Here is a 22,941-nt window from a genome sequence, read left to right on the forward strand (position 1 = left end):
TATTCCCATAGAGCCCAGACTTGTGGGGCTGCGTAAGAGATTGTTTAATTCACTATATACTGCAAGATCGAAGTGTTACAGTATAAAGTAAAAGGGATCGCAGATTCAAGTCCCCTAAGGGGACTAAAAAAAGATAACGCTTGAAGCGCCCTTTTCCCTATTAAAAAAAAAAAAAAAAAACACATTTGGAATCGCCACCAATATGAAAATAATCTCTATTCCAAATGCTCTAAAGCAAAAATAAAAATCCTAACAGTGCAACTGCAGTTTCTTTCTTGTCTCCACTCCCCTCCCAAGAAATGGTATCAATAAACGTGAAAAAATCAAGCTCCATCCGCAGAAAATTAAATAAAAAAAAAAACACCTCACTGGTCTTAGAAAATAGCCACACAAACTAAATACATTTATTTAAAATACAATACAACTTTTTTTTTTTTTTTTTAACTACTAAAATGTAACAAGAACCTTTTACGTTTTTGGTATCGCCATAATTGTTCTGACCAGGAAAATTGTCACGTCCATTTTGCTAAATGCCATAAAAAAGAAACTCAAAGAACAACGGTGAAATTGCAGTATTTTTTTCATCATTTCACTGCACTTGGATTTTTTTTATTTCTTTTTATCGAACGATTTTTCAGTATATTTAATGGTAAAGTTCTTGATGTGGTTATACATCCGGTCATACATGTGAATGAATAGCCGACCCTGTAGTACACGGATTGGCTCATAGAAAGTAGGCCTGAAGTGGATGATTCTTATTTTCAAGGGAACTGTACTTTCAAGAAACGTTGCATAAATCGACACAGGCCAATATAAAAACTTTCGAATACGTGTTACCAAAGAAACCTGCTTCTTTATCCAATTATAAGCCACTTCTTCCCATTCTTCATGAACTCCCCTTCTGCTCTGGGTTTGGGGGTTCAGTGAAGCTTCTCAAATCCATCTTGCTCAAGACAAGACTTGAATGTCAGCACAGTGAGGAGTCTGGTTACACCTCCTACTTGTGGAGACGCGGGGGTCAGTGGGTGCTCTCGTCCGCTGGCCCGACTCTTTAGAAAGACCTCATGGTCCAGGGCTCATCCCACTGAATGTCACACGCCTTTCCCGTGGGCAGAATACTAAGACAACAGCGGGTGAGGGTATCACATTGTGCCAATACTTTATGGAACCTCCAACAGACACTAACATACGGTATAGTCCCAGTGAGTACATAAGATGGTGCGCCGGGAATTAGGACGTCTGCAACTTCGAGGCTTCCAGGGCCAATTACCCCAACCAGTAGCACTTTGCTTTTAGTGGGCACCTACAGAGAGGAGGTAGCAGCAAGCTTAGGAAGCTGACAGTCCATTGAGGTATGTGGCCAGGTGACCTGGTTGTCCCAACCTGGTTCAGTGGTGGGCAGTGGGTAAAATCTGTATTCCTGAGGTAGGAGCCATGGCACCTTGGCTGCTGTCCTCTAGAGTCTGTCTGTAGAAGGAGAGAGGTCCTTTTTATACCCACAGCTGTCCTTCGGGCCATTACTACAGCTTTGAGGGCAGTGGTAGGAGGTCATTTCTCATGGTTTTAGTGTTCAATTAACCTGCATATTTTGTTCTTGAATGTTTGCAGAACAACATGCTGTGTGAAACGATACAATAGGCAGTCAGCAGGCATTCACCAAATTAACAAACATTGATTGTTCAATTCACCTGCGCCTTTGTCCCTCAAGGATAGCAGGACAATAAGCTGCAATGACAATGGGTAATCAGCAGCCATTCAACAAATCAACAAACCTTAATTCGACATACAACAAGCATTAACGTTCAGACTCATATGAACAATACTCGCTCCACATATGTCCTACAATAGTCAATTGGGCACTTCACAGTATCATACACAACCCGTCCCACCTATCCTCAAGTGAGAGACAAAGAAGCGATCCCATAAATAAAATCAATATTTATTGATATAGATTAAAAGAATTCACAAAAAAGTTAAAAAAGCAAAATAACCATAGGGGACACCATAACACCAGGCAATACATAAGTACAAGTGGTTAGCTACTCCAAGACAGCACTTCAATTTATCAATAAATGCCTAGTGACATCATACAGCAAAAGAAGGGGGTGGCCGACTAGTACAACTCATTCCTTGCACTTATGTGCTTTAAATTACAGCCTAAGTTAACTTTAGTAAAATAGCTTAATGTATGAACAAATCCTCATCCAGGAATATCTAGAGAATGTCTAAAGACCACCTTTATAAAGCCGCCTAGGAAAACTATACACATCCATTCATAACTATATCAAGTTAATTCAGCATGTTACCTCGTGATAATGGCGTCCCCTCACCCCGACGCGCGTTTCGCCTCCTGCTTCTTCCGGGGGCGTGCCAAGGTGAGGGGCAATAGTGCTTTTATATGAGAGGTTCAGTGCTCACCTATCAGCAGATTAGCGGCGCATGAAGCGTGACTCCGCCCCCTTGATGATGCGCTTCCCGCCGACGCTCAATGGAACGCAAGCCAAAGCTATGCGTTTCAGTGTATGAGCGTCGCAGGGAGCGACCGAGGGTCAAAGTCCCCGCGCATGCGCACTTGCTGCAAGGGAGGAAAAAAGATGCAACGGATACTACAACAGTGAGAAAGCATATAAACCAGAAAACCGGAGGTGAATTACCACTTAATACTAATAATAAAGTGAATAAACGTGTTGATAAGAATGAGGGGAATAAAAAAAGAGAAAAAAAAAAAAAAAGAAACAGTAAAAAAGTGCACATTTATAGTATTTAATACTGTATTTAATCACAATACCCCTGTGTGAATCCCAACAGTGCTTAATTAAATCATAATAAGTAAATAATACATAATCACCAAATAATACCCCAAAATAGAGTATTATGTATTTAATTAATAAAGTGCCGTGTGCCATATATATCCCTAACAATAATCCCATATACTGAGGTGCCCTGTGCAATATACAATCCCATTTGATAAAGTGCCATGTGCAATATACATCCCTAGTACATAGCCCCATACCACGAGGCAACCTATATCCCTTACAACAACTAAAACTATGTTACTTTTATATTCCACAATATCTGAATATAAATAATTAAATATAAATCCATTTACCAAACACCAATACTTCATCATAAACTGTATATAGTACCCCGATACCGATACATAAAAATACATAAATCCATGTGTCAATACCCCATATAGTACATCCACCATTTAAATTATTCCCAATAAAGTGCAATATACAGTATACTTCCCCAATAAGAGGGGTATATAAAAGGTGGCAGAATAAAAATAATAATAATAATAATACACAATGCCCAACAACAGTAATAAATATTCTATTATATAAACACTCGCATAAATCCCACCATGAATATATTAAAAATATACATAGACCCCCATAAAATCATAAATACAGTTATGTAACTATAAATGAATGAATGAAGTCTTCCTTTTCAGTGCTTCGTCGGTATTCCTCTCGTCTTCATCCTATCTTCTGATCCACTGCACATCTCATAGAAACAATGTGTATAGTAATAGAAATATCAGATATTTAGAACCTCTCATATACTAAAAAAGACACAGAGAACAAAAATTAGAAAATGTACATAATATCAATACAATATGCCTATTAAAATACTTATGAAGAATAGAAATACCCCTCAACCCCTAAAAAAATGCCAATTATAGGAATGCAGAAAAACCCATATTCTCGTTCAATCCTGCAGGACTTAAAGAACCCAAACGAAAGATCCAACGACACTCCAATTGTGCCAATGCCTTACCAATGTCACCACCTCTCACTCCCAGATCAAGTTGGTCAATGGCCTTAAATCTTAGTCCTCGAGATTGTTTCTCAAACAAAATGTTATCCGAACAGATTCGCTTGACCCTTAGGAACTGACCTATTGGGATGCCTCTGATTGTGCTTAATGGATGCGATGAATCCGCATGTAGGTATGAGTTGGTAGATGTTGGTTTTCTAAATACGTCCGTGTGCACGGATCCATCACTTGCAGTATCCACCCAGATGTCAAGAAACTCCAAACTTTCAAAAGATACCACAACTGTAAATCTCGAGGACTAAGATTTAAGGCCATTGACCAACTTGATCTGGGAGTGAGAGGTGGTGACATTGGTAAGGCATTGGCACAATTGGAGTGTCGTTGGATCTTTCGTTTGGGTTCTTTAAGTCCTGCAGGATTGAACGAGAATATGGGTTTTTCTGCATTCCTATAATTGGCATTTTTTTAGGGGTTGAGGGGTATTTCTATTCTTCATAAGTATTTTAATAGGCATATTGTATTGATATTATGTACATTTTCTAATTTTTGTTCTCTGTGTCTTTTTTAGTATATGAGAGGTTCTAAATATCTGATATTTCTATTACTATACACATTGTTTCTATGAGATGTGCAGTGGATCAGAAGATAGGATGAAGACGAGAGGAATACCGACGAAGCACTGAAAAGGAAGACTTCATTCATTCATTTATAGTTACATAACTGTATTTATGATTTTATGGGGGTCTATGTATATTTTTAATATATTCATGGTGGGATTTATGCGAGTGTTTATATAATAGAATATTTATTACTGTTGTTGGGCATTGTGTATTATTATTATTATTATTTTTATTCTGCCACCTTTTATATACCCCTCTTATTGGGGAAGTATACTGTATATTGCACTTTATTGGGAATAATTTAAATGGTGGATGTACTATATGGGGTATTGACACATGGATTTATGTATTTTTATGTATCGGTATCGGGGTACTATATACAGTTTATGATGAAGTATTGGTGTTTGGTAAATGGATTTATATTTAATTATTTATATTCAGATATTGTGGAATATAAAAGTAACATAGTTTTAGTTGTTGTAAGGGATATAGGTTGCCTCGTGGTATGGGGCTATGTACTAGGGATGTATATTGCACATGGCACTTTATCAAATGGGATTGTATATTGCACAGGGCACCTCAGTATATGGGATTATTGTTAGGGATATATATGGCACACGGCACTTTATTAATTAAATACATAATACTCTATTTTGGGGTATTATTTGGTGATTATGTATTATTTACTTATTATGATTTAATTAAGCACTGTTGGGATTCACACAGGGGTATTGTGATTAAATACAGTATTAAATACTATAAATGTGCACTTTTTTACTGTTTCTTCTTTTTTTTTTTTTTTCTCTTTTTTTATTCCCCTCATTCTTATCAACACGTTTATTCACTTTATTATTAGTATTAAGTGGTAATTCACCTCCGGTTTTCTGGTTTATATGCTTTCTCACTGTTGTAGTATCCGTTGCATCTTTTTTCCTCCCTTGCAGCAAGTGCGCATGCGTGGGGACTTTGACCCTCGGTCGCTCCCTGCGACGCTCATACACTGAAACGCATAGCTTTGGCTTGCGTTCCATTGAGCGTCGGCGGGAAGCGCATCATCAAGGGGGCGGAGTCACGCTTGATGCGCCGCTAATCTGCTGATAGGTGAGCACTGAACCTCTCATATAAAAGCACTATTGCCCCTCACCTTGGCACGCCCCCGGAAGAAGCAGGAGGCGAAACGCGCGTCGGGGTGAGGGGACGCCATTATCACGAGGTAACATGCTGAATTAACTTGATATAGTTATGAATGGATGTGTATAGTTTTCCTAGGCGGCTTTATAAAGGTGGTCTTTAGACATTCTCTAGATATTCCTGGATGAGGATTTGTTCATACATTAAGCTATTTTACTAAAGTTAACTTAGGCTGTAATTTAAAGCACATAAGTGCAAGGAATGAGTTGTACTAGTCGGCCACCCCCTTCTTTTGCTGTATGATGTCACTAGGCATTTATTGATAAATTGAAGTGCTGTCTTGGAGTAGCTAACCACTTGTACTTATGTATTGCCTGGTGTTATGGTGTCCCCTACGGTTATTTTGCTTTTTTAACTTTTTTGTGAATTCTTTTAATCTATATCAATAAATATTGATTTTATTTATGGGATCGCTTCTTTGTCTCTCACTTGAGGATAGGTGGGACGGGTTGTGTATCATATGAACAATAGCTCATGTCTCTAGGCCTACTGAAATGTACATCATAATTAAGAATAAACGCGGTGTCCTCACAACTCTATAGAGGGTGAAGGCCAGAGGAGCAAAGGGAGAAAACAGACAGAATGACACAGAAAGATCATGCTGAGGTGGAATCACATCTAGACTGCTCAGTATCACTGTATAGTTTCCCTCTTGCTGCTGTTGCTTCTGTCTATGTGATAACTCAGCAGTGAAGAGCAGGAATCCCTCTGTGCTTTTTACAGGAGACATCATTGCAGTTAATCTCCCACCAGCTCAGAGTGGATTGTCTATGATATACAGCCTGCAGTTGGGAAAACTGGAGAATATTGCGCGCTACAAGTCATATAATGGGCAGATAATAGTGTTACTCCTCTGTACGCACAGAACGGATTATTCTATAGTTACTTGGAGTCCAGTAACCCTTTAATATCCTTAGTCTGTAGAGGACCTTTTTTTTTCACCCCATCGTTGTGGAAACATTAGCAATCAAATATTTGGCACTTTAATGAGTCAACTTTAGTGAGGTCCAAGGAGCTGCTATTAAGGAATTTTTGTTGGGGAGGGGGGGGGGGGGTCTGGTACTTCTGCATCTTGTATGACGCTGACCAATCATGAGCAGGCAGCAACAGAAGTGTGGAAGGATGTCAGGGTCCACAGGTCCTGCCAGCCGGAGTGTGCAGCCTAAATAAGCACTGAAGGTCTATTGCATAGCACGGACGTGTGGAAATATTAACTGAAGTTTAGCTGGCGGTACATGTGGACTTGGGTCTGGTGAGCCCACATCAGTCTGGAGGATGGAGCCCCCATCACATGCCTTCTGGAATGGAGTGGTGGCCCTGAATGATTTGGGAGTTCTGGAGTTAGTCGCAGACCCCAGAGCTGGGACCCGCAGTTGGCATATACTTCCCTGGATAGGATCCCCATGCTACCATTATGTTAATTCTACGACTTTTGTGGTGCAAAGCTTGTGCACGATGCACAGAAACAACCGTTTGTCTGTATGGCGCGTGTGCCTACCTCGGACACAGGCCTCCAATTACTTATGTTGGGTTTGTTTGGTTTTTTTACATTTTTTTTTTTTTTCAAGAGGAAACCACAGATGTTGATAAATCAGAAGATTCGATGAAGAAAAAGAAGCGGGTGACCTTTGGAAAGGAGCTGAGCCCCGAGATATTTGACAAAACCCTACCGGCTAACACCCCCCTACGTCGTGGCAGCACACCCTATCATTACTGTACACTGGATGCCACTCCATCTGCGGAACAGTCCACCTGCCAGAGCCCGTGTGATCCGATGCCACAGCCAGATTTTGATGCCAAAGATGAGGTGGGTGATGGGGTGGGAAATGTGCCCTTCTTTATTAATCATGGAGAGGGCGTCCTCTCCAGCTTCTGACAGGTGGTGTTCGGGTGGGACCCGTCCGCTCGCCATGCCGCCATTAGCATGGAGCATCAGTCGTCTCTTCTCGGATCCCTGATTCACCACTGTTGTTTCTCCTGGAAGTGTATGAATCGTGTGCCAGCTGGGTATTGGCAGACGGTGTCAGTGTGCTGTTGGGGATGGTCAGTTTATTTCTACACTTCCAGGAGGTGTAACTGTGGCTCCCTGCCGCTTTGTGTGACCTCTGATATTGGGGAGATATCGGGCCCCATCTGTGAGATGATGGTGATTATTCTGCTCTCATCTAGGTGGAGCCTCTTCTGCCGCTTTGCTTTGATGCTGAATTCTTGAACATTGATCCTCTCGCATCCTTTCCATTGCCAGGTACGTTTGATTTTGTGTGTTTAGAGTTTGTACCTTGTGGTTTGTAACGTGCGGTTGCTAGTAATATTCAGACTTGGCACATGGCTGCTTGCGTTACGCAGGCTTGGCGCCCTATAACTCCCCGACATGTTTTGCCAACATGACTGATGTCATCAGGGGATTGAGCCTCAATCCCCTGATGATGCCTGTCATGCTGGCGAAACATGTTGGTGAGGCTTCAGGCGATTTTTAATTAGCACTGGTCAGGGAAGCTGTTTCATGGCAATAGATTGACCCATACGCCTGAAATTTAATACAGTGTTAGGACTATGAGCACTTTACAGGACGTGAGTCTAATTAGTAGCATACTTGCGTCCTCTATGTTAAACTGACCAGTGTGAGTTTTAATATTTCCTTTAGTAGTATTGATTAAAAGTTACATTTTATGGTCTTGGTTTAGGGATTATTTGCCTTTTGGCAATTTGTGATTTATATTTGTTACCCTACGCTGATTTCGGACAGCAATTTGTGTGTTTTATGAAGGCTTGGCTCCCGGCTGTTTGCGCCGCGCAGGCTTGGCTCCCGGCTGTTTGCGCCGCGCAGGCTTGGCTCCCGGCTGTTTGTGCCGCGCAGGCTTGGCTCCCGGCTGTTTGTGCCGCGCAGGCTTGGCTCCCGGCTGTTTGTGCCGCGCAGGCTTGGCTCCCGGCTGTTTGTGCCGCGCAGGCTTGGCTCCCGGCTGTTTGTGCCGCGCAGGCTTGGCTCCCGGCTGTTTGTGCCGCGCAGGCTTGGCTCCCGGCTGTTTGTGCCGCGCAGGCTTGGCTCCCGGCTGTTTGTGCCGCGCAGGCTTGGCTCCCGGCTGTTTGTGCCGCGCAGGCTTGGCTCCCGGCTGTTTGTGCCGCGCAGGCTTGGCTCCCGGCTGTTTGTGCCGCGCAGGCTTGGCTCCCGGCTGTTTGTGTACTTGCTGATTGTGAATCCAGTGTGACCATTCATGATTTCCTTTTCCGGGGACACAGAGGAGTGCGGTCCTGATGAACACATAGAAGCTGCAGTCGATACGAGCAGCTCCAGTGACCATGACCTGGAGATCTCCTGTAATGAGGCTGCAGAGGAGGCTGAGAAACCTCCAGACATTGGAGACGGTAAGTGTCTGTCCCGCACCCTGACATAATGGAATAATAAGGGCATTGCTCCAGGTAGAGCTGTACAAGGCAGGCGACAACCGAGGGTCCGATAACGGCCTCTGGGACAGTCTCTTGTAACGGCCTCTTAGGACGCAGTAGTGCATCCCATCTCTGTGCACCGCCATATTGTGACGTGTATGTCCTGCCCTGTGGCTTCGGTACCACCTCACTTGTAGTGATGGCATCCATCTAATATCTTACGAGGAGAAGTTCTGGGGTCAGTAATTTGGTGTTTTTTGTTTGTCCATAGAATCCACGGCCTCCTCTCTGGACGTCTCATTCGCTGTAATCCGGGAGACGCGCTCCGCCAATAAGCGGAAGGTATCTCACTCGTTCTCGCCTGCGCTGCTGGCGCTCATTGCTGCCCCGACCTTACACTTTTTAGCATAGTAATTGTAATATTTTTTTTTGTATATGTGAAACAATTGCGATTGTACACTTAGGTGCCTTTGTTGTGGTTATTTATTTTATTTACTCTGTCGCCTCATTGGGGGACACAGGACCATGGGTGTTATGCTGCTGTCCACTAGGAGGCGACACTATGCATAATCTGAAAAAGATTAACTGTGGCTCCTCCTGTGCAGTATACACCCCTGGACGGCATCAGCCTTCTCCAGTTTTTGCTTAGTGTCGCATAGGAGACACGCCTAAAAGATTTTTACTCCGTTTTTTCCGACGGGATTACAGATGAAGAAAAGTGGGTCTCCTGTGAGACTCCCGGCATGGCTCCTTCCTCGGCCCCCTATTATGGGGTGCCCAATTGAAGTAGTGATGGCTATTCCCCATGTTGCTCCTTCCCCAGTCCCTCGGGTGCTGGTTCGAAGTCGAGACCCCCCCTCCTTCCCCAATTCCTTTTGGTTTCTGGGTTGAGGTCGAGGCGAGGATAAAGGCCCCTGAAGGTGACAACAGCACCCTCCCTATCCCCCTCTGGGGGTATTAGGTTGAGACACCTCAGGTAGGGCCTGTACAGGCAGCATTCTACAGCTCCCAGCAATGGGCCAGCACACTGCACCTGCATCCAGGGACCCCAGCCCAGATGCGGGCTCCTGTTGGGGCCGGGGGGAGTGCAGGCAGGCATGGCACAGACACAGGGCTCCCAGCGTCCCTGTCTCTGCGGCAGCACCAGCTCTATACTGCCTCAGGGAGACCCCTACCGGGCTCCCCCTTCCGCTTACAGCCCCACCGCTATCCTGCCTTTAAATCCGGAGGGGTCCGGTTCAGATCCGACCCCCTCCCGGACGTTCGCGCCGGCCTGGAGCCCTTCTGGGCCTCAGGCATCTAATTTAGGCCCCGGCTTCGGCCTAGCTGAAGCTGCCGCCTCCTCTCCGCCCCCCGGCCCGCCCCCCCCGGATGACAAATATGACACTCTACAGTGTCATAGAGGGGGCCGATCGAGACGGAAAGGGCATGTTTTTACACAGCCTTGCCGCCTTTTTCCAGCTCTCTGCCCCCTTCTCCTCCTTTCCTCTCTGTCTCAGCAGCCATTTTCAGCTGCAGATTAACCCTGCATCTACCGGTCTGCAGGACCAGGCAGCCAGTCTCCGGGGGGCACAGGACTGTGGATCTTCGCGCTGGACCTAGGGGCACACTGCACTGGTGGGGTAAGATCACAGCTGGGTTCTTTTTACTCAGCCGTGAATCCATATTACCTATAAGGCTCCCCTATAGGCTTCTCTACCCCTGTAAGGTCCTCTGCAGCCAGCCCTTCTGCACTCTGTGCACTATGCCGGGCTCAAGGTCCAAGAGAACCAGGCAGAACTGCTATTATGCATTCTGCACAGCCTGCGGGACCGCTCTCCCCAGTAGTAGCACGTACCCGCATTGTCAGAACTGTATACAAACTAATGTGTCAGAGCCCCAAGAAGCCCCTGCCAATGCCTTGGTGTCTAATGCCACGCCGGAATGGGCTACTCAGATAACGCAATCTATGACGCTGTCTATAGATAACCTAACCTCCACATTGCTTCAGGCTCTGCAGGGTCATGCCCCGGCTATGACCGTTACCCAGCAAAGGGAGAGCTTGACTCAGGAACAAAATGACCCTGGCACATCCACGTCTAGGTCAGGACACAAGCGGACCCATGGATCAAGTCCATCTGCGTCATCCCATAGCACACGGTCATCCCCCTCTAGGGATAGACACCGTAGCTCCAGGTCATCTAGACCGTCCCATTCCAGGGACAGATGATGCAGATCTCCGCAATCCCTGACCGGAGAAGGCCTCTTTCCCGGCCCACTCAGCAGGGGACGCCTCAGTGATACACAGGTTTCGGAAGGCATCTGCGACTCTGACTCAGACAGAGAAACGGAGGGGTCCCTGATCCCAATCCCTCCTAGCAATACAGCGCTAGTTGAGGACATAATTTCATCCATCCATCGGGTGCTGGACATTTCTGATCCGCCACCAGAGGCCCCAGAACATAAGATTTCCTTTGAAGGACCTCTGAAGCCGCCTAAGGTTTTCTCTAACCACCCAGAGTTTAAGGCGATCCTTAAAAAGCAGCTCTCACAGCCTGAGAAAAAATTCGCTAATCGCAAATATCTGGAGGCGAGGTACCCCTTCCCACAGAAGGACACCAAGGAATGGACAGATCCACCTGAAGTGGACCCCCCAGTCTCCAGGCTAGCAGCACAGACCCTCCTTTCACTGCCAGATAGCTCAACCCTCAGGGACGCAGCAGACCGGCAGGAAGAACGCATGGCTTGTTCAATTTTCGAGGCAGCAGGGGCATCCCTGGCTCCCGCGTTCGCCTCAGTTTGGGCTGCCAAAGCCATTCTGGGCTGGGCAAAGAATTTACAAGCTCTCCAAGCATCCGCTCCTGACCTGTCGGACCAAGCGGTTCAAATAGCAGTTGTAGCAGACTACATGCTCCATGCAGCTCTGGATTCAGGAAGGGGAGTAGCGGGGATAGCATCAAACGCCATCACGATTCGGCTTATCCTCTGGCTGCGGGAATGGAAAGCGGACGCAGCCTCAAAGAAGTCCCTCACGCACCTACCCTACCTCAGTGGGAAACTTTTCGGTGAACAGTTGGACACTGATATCCAACGCCACCGGGGGTAAGAGTACTTCTCTTCCCCAACTGAAACCTAAACGCACTTACAAGAAGCGTAACCAAACTCGATTCCGATCCTTTGGGAATTCCTCCGGCTGGTCCGTCTTGCGTCCAGCACAAAATCGTAACCGTTCCCCACGCAGGGACAACTCACGATCGACGCAAAGGTCGGACAAGACCTGGCAGTCAAAAGCAGGCCAGCCTAAGCCCAGAGGAGGAAAATCTCAAACTTTCTTCTCATCATGACTCACGGACTCCAGAAGACACCACACCAGTAGGCGGCCGACTTTTGCTCTTTCATCAAGTCTGGCTGCCTATTACAGAAGACAGGTGGGACAGGGAACTAGTGTCTTCCGGATACTAAATAGACTTCACCTCCAACCCACCGGACAGATTCTTCCTCTCTGTCCCCCCAAAACCGCCAGCCAAGGCTCGTGCCTACCACCAAGCGGTCTCCTCGCTTTTTCAAGCAGGAGTCATAGTACCGGTACCCACGACCGACCGCTTCCGAGGGTTCTACTCCAATCTGTTCGTAGTTCCCAAGAAAAGAGGCAGCATACGGCCCATACTAGACCTAAAACAGCTCAACAAATATGTACGGGTCCGTCACTTCCGCATGGAGTCCCTTCGGTCCATCATTGCGTCCATGGAGAAGGGAGAATATCTCGCCTCCATAGATATACAAGACGCATACCTGCATATACCCATTGCACCTGCCCATCAGAGGTTTCTCAGGTTCGCAATAGGCCAGGACCACTACCAATTCGTGGCTCTCCCCTTTGGACTCGCCACGGCTCCCAGAGTGTTCACCAAGGTCATGGCAGCCACCATGGACATCCTGCACTCCAGAGGCATAGTAGTCGTTCCATACCTGGACGATCTACTCATCAAGGCTCCCACCTTCAAGGACTGCGAGCTCAGCGTCTCAATCACAACCGATACTCTGTCGCATGGGCTGGTTAATCAACCTACAAAAGTCATCACCAACCCAGAGTCAGTCCCTGACCTTCCTGGGAATGTTATTCAACACCTCCAGGGGTCTAGTGCTCCTTCCCAAGGACAAGGCACTGGCTCTCCGACTAGCAGCTCGCACCCACCTCTGCAAACCCCCTCGATCTCTCCGGTTTGCCATGAGAGTCCTCGGCAAGATGGCAGCAGCAATAGAAGCTGACCCATTTGCCCAGTTTCACCTCAGACCTCTCCAACTAGCCATTCTCAAGTCCTGGGACAGGAATCCCTTTTCTCTTGACAGGGAGTTCCAGCTAACGTCGTCAACCAGGAGGTCCCTGCACTGGTGGCTCAAGTCAACCTCGCTAGCAAAGGGGAAATCCTTTCTCACAGGTCAATGGAAGGTTCTGACCACCGACGCGAGCCTGACGGGTTGGGGTGCGGTGCACCTACACCACAGGGCAAGTGGTCCCCAGTGGAAGCGACCATGCCCATCAACATCCTGGAAATTCGTGCCATCCTTCTGGCATTGAGGGCCTTCCATCACTTACTGGCAGCCTCTCACATCAGAATACAGTCGGACAATGCCACGGCTGTGGCATATGTGAATCACCAAGGGGGGACCCGCAGTACCCAGGCGATGCGAGAAGTGTCACACATCCTCCGCTGGGCGGAGGACACGGGGTCGGTTCTTTCGACGGTCCACATTCCGGGTGTGGACAACTGGGAAGTAGACTTCCTCAGCCGACAAGGAATAGACTCGGGAGAGTGGTCTCTCCATCCCGAAATTTTTCAACAGATCTGTCTCCGCTGGGGGACCCCGGATGTGGACCTAATGGCATCCCACTTCAATGCCAAGGTCTCCAACTTCATGGCCAGAACACACGATCCGCGGTCGCTCGGAGCAGACGCTCTGGTTCAGGACTGGACCCAGTTCCAGCTTCTGTATATTTTTCCACCTCTCCCCCTGATATCCAGAGTGGTGAGGAAGATCAAACAAGAGGGAGTTCCAACCATCCTAATTGCACCGGACTGGCCCAGACGCACATGGTACGCCGACATCGTACAACTCACAGCAGACGCCCCCTGGCGTCTCCCCGACCGCCACAATCTTCTATCACAAGGCCCGTTCTACCACCAGAACTCAGGGGCTCTCAATTTGATGGCGTGGCCCTTGAGACCTGGGTTCTAACCCAGGCAGGGCTCTCGACGGACGTCATTGGAACCATGATCAGAGCACGGAAACCATCCTCTGCCAAGATTTATTACCGTACCTGGAAAGCTTTCTTTACCTGGTGCGAATCTCGTGGCCAGATCCCACTCCCTTATTCCCTACCCAAAGTACTTGGTTTTCTCCAATCGGGTCTGGAGGCCAGGCTGTCATTGGGCTCGCTTAAGAGCCAGGTGTCAGCCCTCAGTGCTTTTTCAAAGGCGCATTGCTACCAAGCCGCAAGTAAGGATTTTCCTTCAGGGGGTTTCCCGATTTGGTTCCCCCCTACAGACGACCGCTAGAAACGTGGGACCTCAACCTGGTCCTGACAGCATTGCAGGAACCACCCTTCGAACCCCTTAAGGAGGTCCCGCTCCGCCTTCTTTCCCAGAAGGTGGTTTTCCTGGTGGCAATCACCTCGCTACGCAGGGTGTCTGAACTGACAGCACTCTCCTGCAGACGGCCCTTCCTAGCTTTTCACCAGGACAAGGTAGTTCTTCGTACGGTCCCATCCTTCCTTCCGAAGGTTGTGTCCGACTTCCACCTCAATGAGGAAATTTCACTACCATCCCTTTGTCCGGTTCCGGTTCATAGAGTGGAGAAGGCTCTGCATACGCTTGACCTTGTCAGGGCATTGCGTATATACGTGTCTAGGACTGCGTCCTTCCGGAGGTCTGATTCTCTTTTCCTCCTTCCGGAAGGCGGCCACAAGGGTCTGCCAGCTTCCAAAGCTACCCTTGCCAGGTGGATCAAATCCACCATACAAGAGGCCTACCGCCTTAAGAATTCTCCTCTTCCAGCCGGTAGTACGGCACACTCTACACGGGCGGTAGGGGCCTCCTGGGCCATTCGGCACCAGGCTTCGGCACAACAAGTGTGTAAGGCGGCCACTTGGACTAGCTTACACACATTTACTAAACACTACAGGGTTCATACCCAGTCCTCAGCGGACGCGAGCCTGGGTAGATGTGTCCTGCAGGCGGCGGTGCCCTAAGTATAGGGGCCTGTCTGCACAATATTCGTCCATTGCTTCCCACCCAGGGACTGCTTTAGGACGTCCCATGGTCCTGTGTCCCCCAATGAGGCGACAGAGTAAAGGAGATTTTTGTGTACTCACCGTAAAATCTTTCTCTTAGCCTCCAATTGGGGGACACAGCTCCCACCCTGTTGCCCTTTCCGGGCCGTTGTAACTGTTGAGTTCTCATATTGTTTTCTTGAGCTCGTACATAGTTGCCTTCTTACAGGCATAATTATGTTATTCATGTTACGTTCCTCCTACTGCTTTTGCACAAAACTGGAGAAGGCTGATGCCGTCCAGGGGTGTATACTGCACAGGAGGAGCCACAGTTAATCTTTTTCAGATTATGCATAGTGTCGCCTCCTAGTGGACAGCAGCATAACACCCATGGTCCTGTGTCCCCCAATTAGAGGCTAAGAGAAAGAGATTTTACGGTGAATACACAAAAATCTCCTCTTTGACTAAAAGGGGTATTCCCATCTTCAAGATCTTATCTAATATGTAGTAGGCATAATAAGAATATTGGCAAATACCTCCAATTGGAAATGTAGTATAGTTCTTCTGATAAGCTATATCTCAGGGCATTGCAGTAGCTGAGGTATCCATGGTTATGACCACTAGCCACTAACTGTCACTATATGGCCATAGTCATGGGTTCCTAAGCGACTGCATCACCAGCACGTGGGGTTAAGTGACATTGCTAATCAGAAGACCTATACTACATTTCTAATTGGAGGTATTTGCGAATATTATTATTTTTAAACCTGCTGCATATTGGAACAGGAGCTTGGAGATGGGAATACTCCTTAAAGGGCACCTTATGTTAGATTCTTCTGCCTGACCCATAGGCCGCATGAATCAGAAACTCAGCCAGAGATGTTATACTCTGCAGTGTTTCAGAGAGAACCTAATTTGTAAGCGGGTTCACTAGTCCTAGGTGGGTCCCCGGCAGCTTTTCCTACCCTGACAGGTGTCTATACACACATATATATGGAGGGAGCAGGATGGGGCGCAGCCGCCGGGGAGCGGCCTCTTAGCGCAGCCTGTGACTTAATCAATGTACTGAAAGTATGTGTGTGCCAGGCTTCCCAAGCCAGAATCCGCTCCCTGCGCCTGGTCAGATTGGGCACGAGACGGGCAGTGCACAACCCCTTTAAGTGTACGGGCTCCAGAATTAACAGTTCTGTTAATGGCAGTGCAGTCTTATGGGGGAAATGGCTGTGTACCCCCACAAGTAATGTGGCCGTCAATGAAGACTGGTTTAATGTTCGGCTTCTTCACAGTCGAGCGGCCGCGAGGAGACCCCAGAAAGTAACAGCTCAAAGGCGACAGTCAAAGCGACGGCCAAGAAATCCAGAAAGTCAGCGATCATCGAAGTCCAGGTAAGTCCATTAACACCCCTTCCCTGTGCGGGGGTCTGACCGCGGCCTCTTACATGGCTCTAGGGAACGGGAACTTTCTGAAATTAGCCAGAAAACATGGCGACCGGACTCTGAAACCTAAGACCGACATTTCAGAAAGGTGAGGGGGATAAATAATGCCGCAGGACACGTCATGGGATCATTGTGTGTGTGTGTGTGTGTGTGTGTGTGTGTGTGTGTGTGTGTGTGTGTGTGTGTGATTTATTTATTTTTTTTTCCAAGTTTTTTTTTTGTCGTCTTGTTTTATATATTTGATTTTTTTTATTCATTTTTTTTTTTTTTTTTTGGGGGGGGGGGGTGTTCGTTTTGCTTTCACAATATTGGTGCGCTGGGCGAAGTTAGGCTGACCAGACGTGTGTTGAGACCCAGCAATCACATGATCCACCCTTTTAGTCAAATAGCCATAAGGACCCGTCCTAAATATGAGAGGCTATGACTCCAATCTCCTGCGACCCTTCCTGAGCCCGTGCTGTACATGTTACAGAAGTGCCAGTGTAGCGCTCACAAGTTCATGTGCTCTAAAAAGAAAATGGATCAGTCTTGACTACGTAACTAGTTTACAAGGTTCTTCTAGTTTTTCATGGGAGAGATGTGATCAAAATGGGTAAGATTGCAATCAACATATGTAACCTCACACAGGTGAAAGCTCCCCGGGGAAAAGGCAAGAAGAAAGGTCGGAGATCCAAGAAGTTTGTCCAGAAACCTGTGTATAGCGAGCGAGACGTCGTATCCAAGAAGCCTTTGCTGAGTCCAATCCTAGAGGTACCGGAGAGCATCACCACACCACCTGCTCCCACGTCATGGGGTGTTCCTCACGGTACGGCAGGCCATTCGTTGTTGTGATAGTGTAGATTGCTTGCTGGTTTATATTGCGATTTTGACTTTTTTTGGTTTTCCTATGCTAGGTAAAGCTTTGGTGGATAAGGTCCATAAAGCTGGTAAAGTCCAAGAGATCAAGACCCAGTATACATTTGACGATTTTCCGGAGGTAAATTTTGAAGATAAGGAGCCAGGAAAGTCACCAGTCCACATTTTAGAAGATGTTGGGACACGAGATGAACCAGCCGAGCCAACGATGGAGGACATGACAGTCTCCAAGAGTGGATTTCCAGAAAAGGTCCAAGACCTTCCTGCTTTTGATGTCTTGGACCTGACCTCCCAAGGTGAATGCCCTCAGTCTCCTACTAGGATAGGGGTAACAGACCAGTTTGGCAAACTTGCTGCAAATGGTCTTTCCTCCAGTTTAAATAAGGAGAAACTGAAGACCAAGAATTCCAAACGTCGTCGTTCTTCCACACGTTTCTATGTGTCTCGTTGTTTTGTAACTCCACGAGATGCTGATCAGACCTCTCACAAACCAGTAAGTATTGATGATCCAGTGCAAGGAACATTAGTGTGCTCCTCAGCCGAAAATGCAAGCACCAACTCCTCTATACCACTAATCGCCTCCGAACCCCAAAAATCCAGAAGGTCTTCAAGAAACTATGAAGTGTCCCACACTCTTCTTTCAAACCCTGAGCAAAATGCTCTCGGAGAACTCGGTACTGTTATGCTGCCTCATTCAGAATCCGCCGTGAGTGACTTCTGTCTTCCGATTGATGAAGTTCTGCAGTTTCCAACACAAGAAAAGAAGGTGAGACGTAGTATGAGACTGCGCAGAGACTCTGCAGTCAATGGTTTGTTGTGGGTGGGGGAGAACAAAGATGATGAGACGACCAAGAGAAGGAAATCTGTAAGTTCTGTTATGAGGCGTGAGGAGAACTCTGCTTTGACATTGGAGATTGCAGTCCACAGCCCAAACAAGGAAAACCTGAGTGGCTACCAAGTGTCGAACGTGGCCAAGAGAAACAGGAGAAGATCGCTGAGTACCGCCACTGTCCAAGAAAGTGTATCCACTCGTGATACAAGGCGGAGGAGGTCCAACCGTTTTGACAAAGTTCCTAACAGCTCATCGGTCGATGAAGACCACGGTGTCCTAGTGCCAGATTCATAGGAAGGACTTCACATCATGGACGTGTGAGTTTCTGGCAGGACAACCCACATCCGGAGACTCTTGCATGTTGGGTCCCACCAGGAGTATGTTATTTGGCATATGGTGGGGTTCCTTTGTTGGTGGACCTAAAACAGAATGCTCTCCTGTGCTCATATTTTTGGCATTTCTTTCTTTTCCTCTGCCATGGGCGTTAAACGTGGCAATGTTGTTGTTGTTGTGGCCGTTTTCTTTTTATATATGTGGTTTGTCTTTTTGTTCCTTTATTAAATGTTAATGTTGTATTTCTGTAGCCGTGTTCTCCATCATTACCCTTGCTCTGCACTCATGCACTGCCGAGCCGGCTGTCGTTGGGAGGGGGGAGCCGGCTGTCGGTTGGAGGGGGGGGGAGTCGGTTGGAGGGGGGGGGGGAGTCGGTTGGAGGGGGGGGGGGAGTCGGTTGGAGGGGGGGAGTCGGCTGTCGGTTGGAGGGGGGGGAAGTCGGTTGGAGGGGGGGGGGAGTCGGTTGGAGGGGGGGGGGAGTCGGTTGGAGGGGGGGGGAGTCGGTTGGAGGGGGGGAGCCGGTTGGAGAGGGGGGAGCCGGCTGTCGGTTGGAGAGGGGGGAGCCGGCTGTCGGTTCTGAGGGGTGAGCCAGTTTGGGGGAAAGGGGGGGAGCCGGCTGACAATTCTGAGGGGTGAGCCAGTTTGGGGGAGGGAGAGCCAGCTGTCAGTTGGGGGGGGGGGGGGGGGGGCTGGCTGTCGGTGGGAGGGAGCCGGCGTGTGGTTACAGCTGTTACTCACTGAATACTGGTGAGTAGTGACGCGCGAGTATACCCGTTGCTCTGGTTTTCCCTGATTACATGTGGGGGATCTCTAGCAAACAGGCAACCCCCACATGTACTCAGCCTGGCTAGCCGCCGTACATCATGCAGCTGCGTGGACAAAAACTAAATCTCTGAGCACTAACAAATACTCGGAGACCACCCGAGCGTGCACGGGAAAACCAGAGCAATGAGTACACTCGCTCATCACTACTACTGAGGCTTCTTCTGCAGCCGGTAGCTTAACAGCCACATACAAGACGGGTGGGTGTCACAGCTGCCCTCCATAGACAAAATATTTTTGTATATTCCTGTTTTCTTTGTTACATGCGAGGAGGTTGACGAATTGCTGAGATATTGTGGAATTTTGTTTGTTTCTTTTTGCATTTTCTTTATTTTGCATTTCTTAAATCCCCTCTTCGGTGCCTGCAGACTGATATTTAATAGTTACCACAACACTGACACATGTATAGCACTAAATACAGTGATTTAAAATTAGAATCAAGCTCATTTTTCCTGGTGTGTTTTATATATATATATATATATATATATATATATATATATATATATATATATATATATATATATATATATATATATGCGCATCTGGTGCACGTAACTATTCGAAAGCAGTCCTGCAGCAGTTGTATATTAAAAGGTGTCACTTACAATCTGCTATAAATGCACTGAAGGGGTTGTCTGGGACTTCTACATTAATGGTGTATTTTTAGGAAAGGTCAATAATATCCGATCAGTGGGCCTGCAACCCCCCCACGATCACCACCTAGTGCCGGCAGCCGCTGGAAGAGCTTAGTGGCAAAATGGCACAACAGCTCCACCTACTGTACAGTGGCTGAGGCCGGTACTGCACATGCCCCCTAGAGTTGTTCTGTGAAGATCCGGGACTGAGCACTTCTGACTGACACTGGGAACAGCTCATGGGTGGGGGGTATTTGGTGTCGAACCTCCACTGATGAGACACTGATGAACTATTCTGAGTATAGGCCATCAATGTAAAACTTCTTGATGACCTGCAACACTTGATGAGCTTTGTGCTGTCAAACATTTACGGCGAGCGTTTTACCTGCGACTGCTCCCTCCAGGACCCAACTCGGGCTGCTCCGTTTCTGGAGCCATCATCGGGACCTAATTAGTTCAGGACCAGATCACGTGCCAATCTTGGAATTTCCGGTGCTGTCGGTGAGCGATCACAGGAGAGCCGGTGCAGCGGCTGTTACCTGTATGTTCCATTAGACACTGCTGTGATGGCTACTCTTGGTGCTAGCACCATTTGTGGCCACTAACTCCTTAGATGCTGCCAATTGTCACAGCAGCATCTAGATGGTTAACAGATGGAGTGTGGCTTCCTTCGTATCCCATTGGCCGATGGTTTCCAAAAATAATTTATAACTCTCAGAAAACGTTGACCTAGAAAACACTAATACAATCATGTTTTTATTACATAGTTATTAAGGTTGAAGGAAGACTTTAAGTCCATCTAGTTCAACCCATAGCCTAACCTAACATGTTGATCCAGAGGAAGGCAAAAAACCATGTGGCAAATAGTAAGCTCCACATTGGGGAAAAAAATTCCTTCCCGACTCCACATACGGCAATCAGACTAGTTCCCTGGATCAACGCCCTATCAAGGAATCTAATATATATACCCTGTAACATTATACTTTTCCAGAAAGGCATCCAGTCCCCTCTTAAATTTAACCCCTTCACCCCCAAGGGTGGTTTGCACGTTAATGACCAGGCCAATTTTTACAATTCTGACCACTGTCCCTTTATGAGGTTATAACTCTGGAACGCTTCAACGGATCTTGGCGATTCTGACATTGTTTTCTCGTGACATATTGTACTTCATGATAGTGGTAAAATTTCTTCGATATAACTTGCGTTTATTTGTGAAAAAAAACGGATATTTGGCAAAAATTTTGAAAATTTTGCAATTTTCCAACTTTTAATTTTTATGCCCTTAAATCACAGACATATGTCACGCAAAATACTTAATAAGTAACATTTCCCACATGTCTACTTTACGTCAGCACAATTTTGGAACCAAATTTTTTTTTGTTAGGGAGTTATAAGGGTTAAAAGTTGACCAGAAATTTCTCATTTTTACAACACCATTTTTTTTTAGGGACCACATCTCATTTGAAGTCATTTTGAGGGGTCTATATGACAGAAAATACCCAAGTGTGACACCATTCTAAAAACTGCACCCCTCAAGGTGCTCAAACCACATTCAAGAAATGTATTAACCCTTCAGGTGTTTCACAGGAATTTTTGGAATGTTTAAATAAAAATGAACATTTGACTTTTTTTCACACAAAATGTATTTCAGCTCCAATTTGTTTTATTTTACCAAGGGTAACAGGAGAAAATGGACCCCAAAAGTTGTTGTGCAATTTGTCCTGAGTACGCTGATACCCCATATGTGGGTGTAAACCACTGTTTGGGCGCATGGCAGAGCTCGGAAGGGAAGGAGCGCCATTTGACTTTTCAATGCAAAATTGACTGGAATTGAGATGGGATGCCATGTTGCGTTTGGAGAGCCCCTGATGTGCCTAAACATTGAAACCCCCCACAAGTGACACCATTTTGGAAAGTAGACCCCTTAAGGAACTTATCTAGATGTGTGGTGAGCACTTTGACCCAACAAGTGCTTCACAGAAGATTATAATGCAGAGCCGTAAAAATAAAAAATCATATTTTTTCACAAAAATGATCTTTTCGCCACCATTTTTTTATTTTCCCAAGGGTAAGAAAAGAAATTAGACCACAAAAGTTGTTGTGCAATTTGTCCTGAGTGCGAAGATACTCCATATGTGGGGGTAAACCCCACTGTTTGGGCGCATAGCAGAGCTCGGAAGGGAAGGAGCGCTATTTTACTTTTAAATGCAAAATTGACTGGAATTAAGATGGGACGCCATGTTGCGTTTGGAGAGCCCCTGTTGTGCCTAAACATTAAAACCCCCCCCACAAGTGACACCATTTTGGAAAGTAGACCTCCCAAGGAACTTATCTAGATGTGTTGTGAGAACTTTGAACCCCCAAGTGTTTCACTACAGTTTATAACGCAGAGCCGTGAAAATAAAAATTCCTCTTTTTTTTCACAGAAATGATTTTTTAGCCCCCAGCTTTGTATTTTTACAAGGGTAACATAATAAATTGGACCCCAAAAGTTGTTGTCCAATTTGTCCTGAGTACGCTGATACCCCATATGTGGGGGGGAACCACTGTTTGGGTGCATGACAGAGCTCGGAAGGGAAGGAGCGCCGTTTGGAATGCAGACTTAGATGGATTGGTCTGCGGGCGTCACGTTGCATTTGCAGAGCCCCTGATGTACCTAAACAGTAGAAACCCCCCACAAGTGACACCATATTGGAAACTAGACCCCCCAAGGAACTTATCTAGATGTGTTGTGAAAACTTTGAACCCCCAAGTGTTTCACTACAGTTTACAACGCAGAGCCGTGAAAATAAAAAATCTT

The 22,941-nt window shown here is 46.7% G+C and overlaps 1 protein-coding gene across 6 annotated transcripts in view; it reads left to right on the plus strand.

The window, feature by feature from the left end:
• CDCA2 (cell division cycle associated 2) overlaps window positions 1-18,926 on the plus strand; it is a 30,700-nt gene extending 11,774 nt beyond the window's left edge. For all 6 annotated transcript variants that reach the window (XM_077262116.1, XM_077262113.1, XM_077262115.1 and 3 more), the window contains exons 9-15: window positions 7,163-7,401; window positions 7,764-7,839; window positions 8,832-8,957; window positions 9,250-9,320; window positions 16,515-16,613; window positions 17,292-17,469; window positions 17,558-18,926. In XM_077262116.1, coding sequence (XP_077118231.1) covers window positions 7,163-7,401; window positions 7,764-7,839; window positions 8,832-8,957; window positions 9,250-9,320; window positions 16,515-16,613; window positions 17,292-17,469; window positions 17,558-18,645 — 1,877 coding nt within the window. In that variant the 3' untranslated portion in view covers window positions 18,646-18,926. The remainder of the gene's footprint in view (window positions 1-7,162; window positions 7,402-7,763; window positions 7,840-8,831; window positions 8,958-9,249; window positions 9,321-16,514; window positions 16,614-17,291; window positions 17,470-17,557) is intronic.
• The last annotated feature ends 4,015 nt before the right edge of the window (window positions 18,927-22,941 follow it).

Source organism: Ranitomeya variabilis, chromosome 5 (assembly GCF_051348905.1).
Source record: "Ranitomeya variabilis isolate aRanVar5 chromosome 5, aRanVar5.hap1, whole genome shotgun sequence".
In the NCBI taxonomy this organism is placed as follows: domain Eukaryota; kingdom Metazoa; phylum Chordata; class Amphibia; order Anura; family Dendrobatidae; genus Ranitomeya; species Ranitomeya variabilis.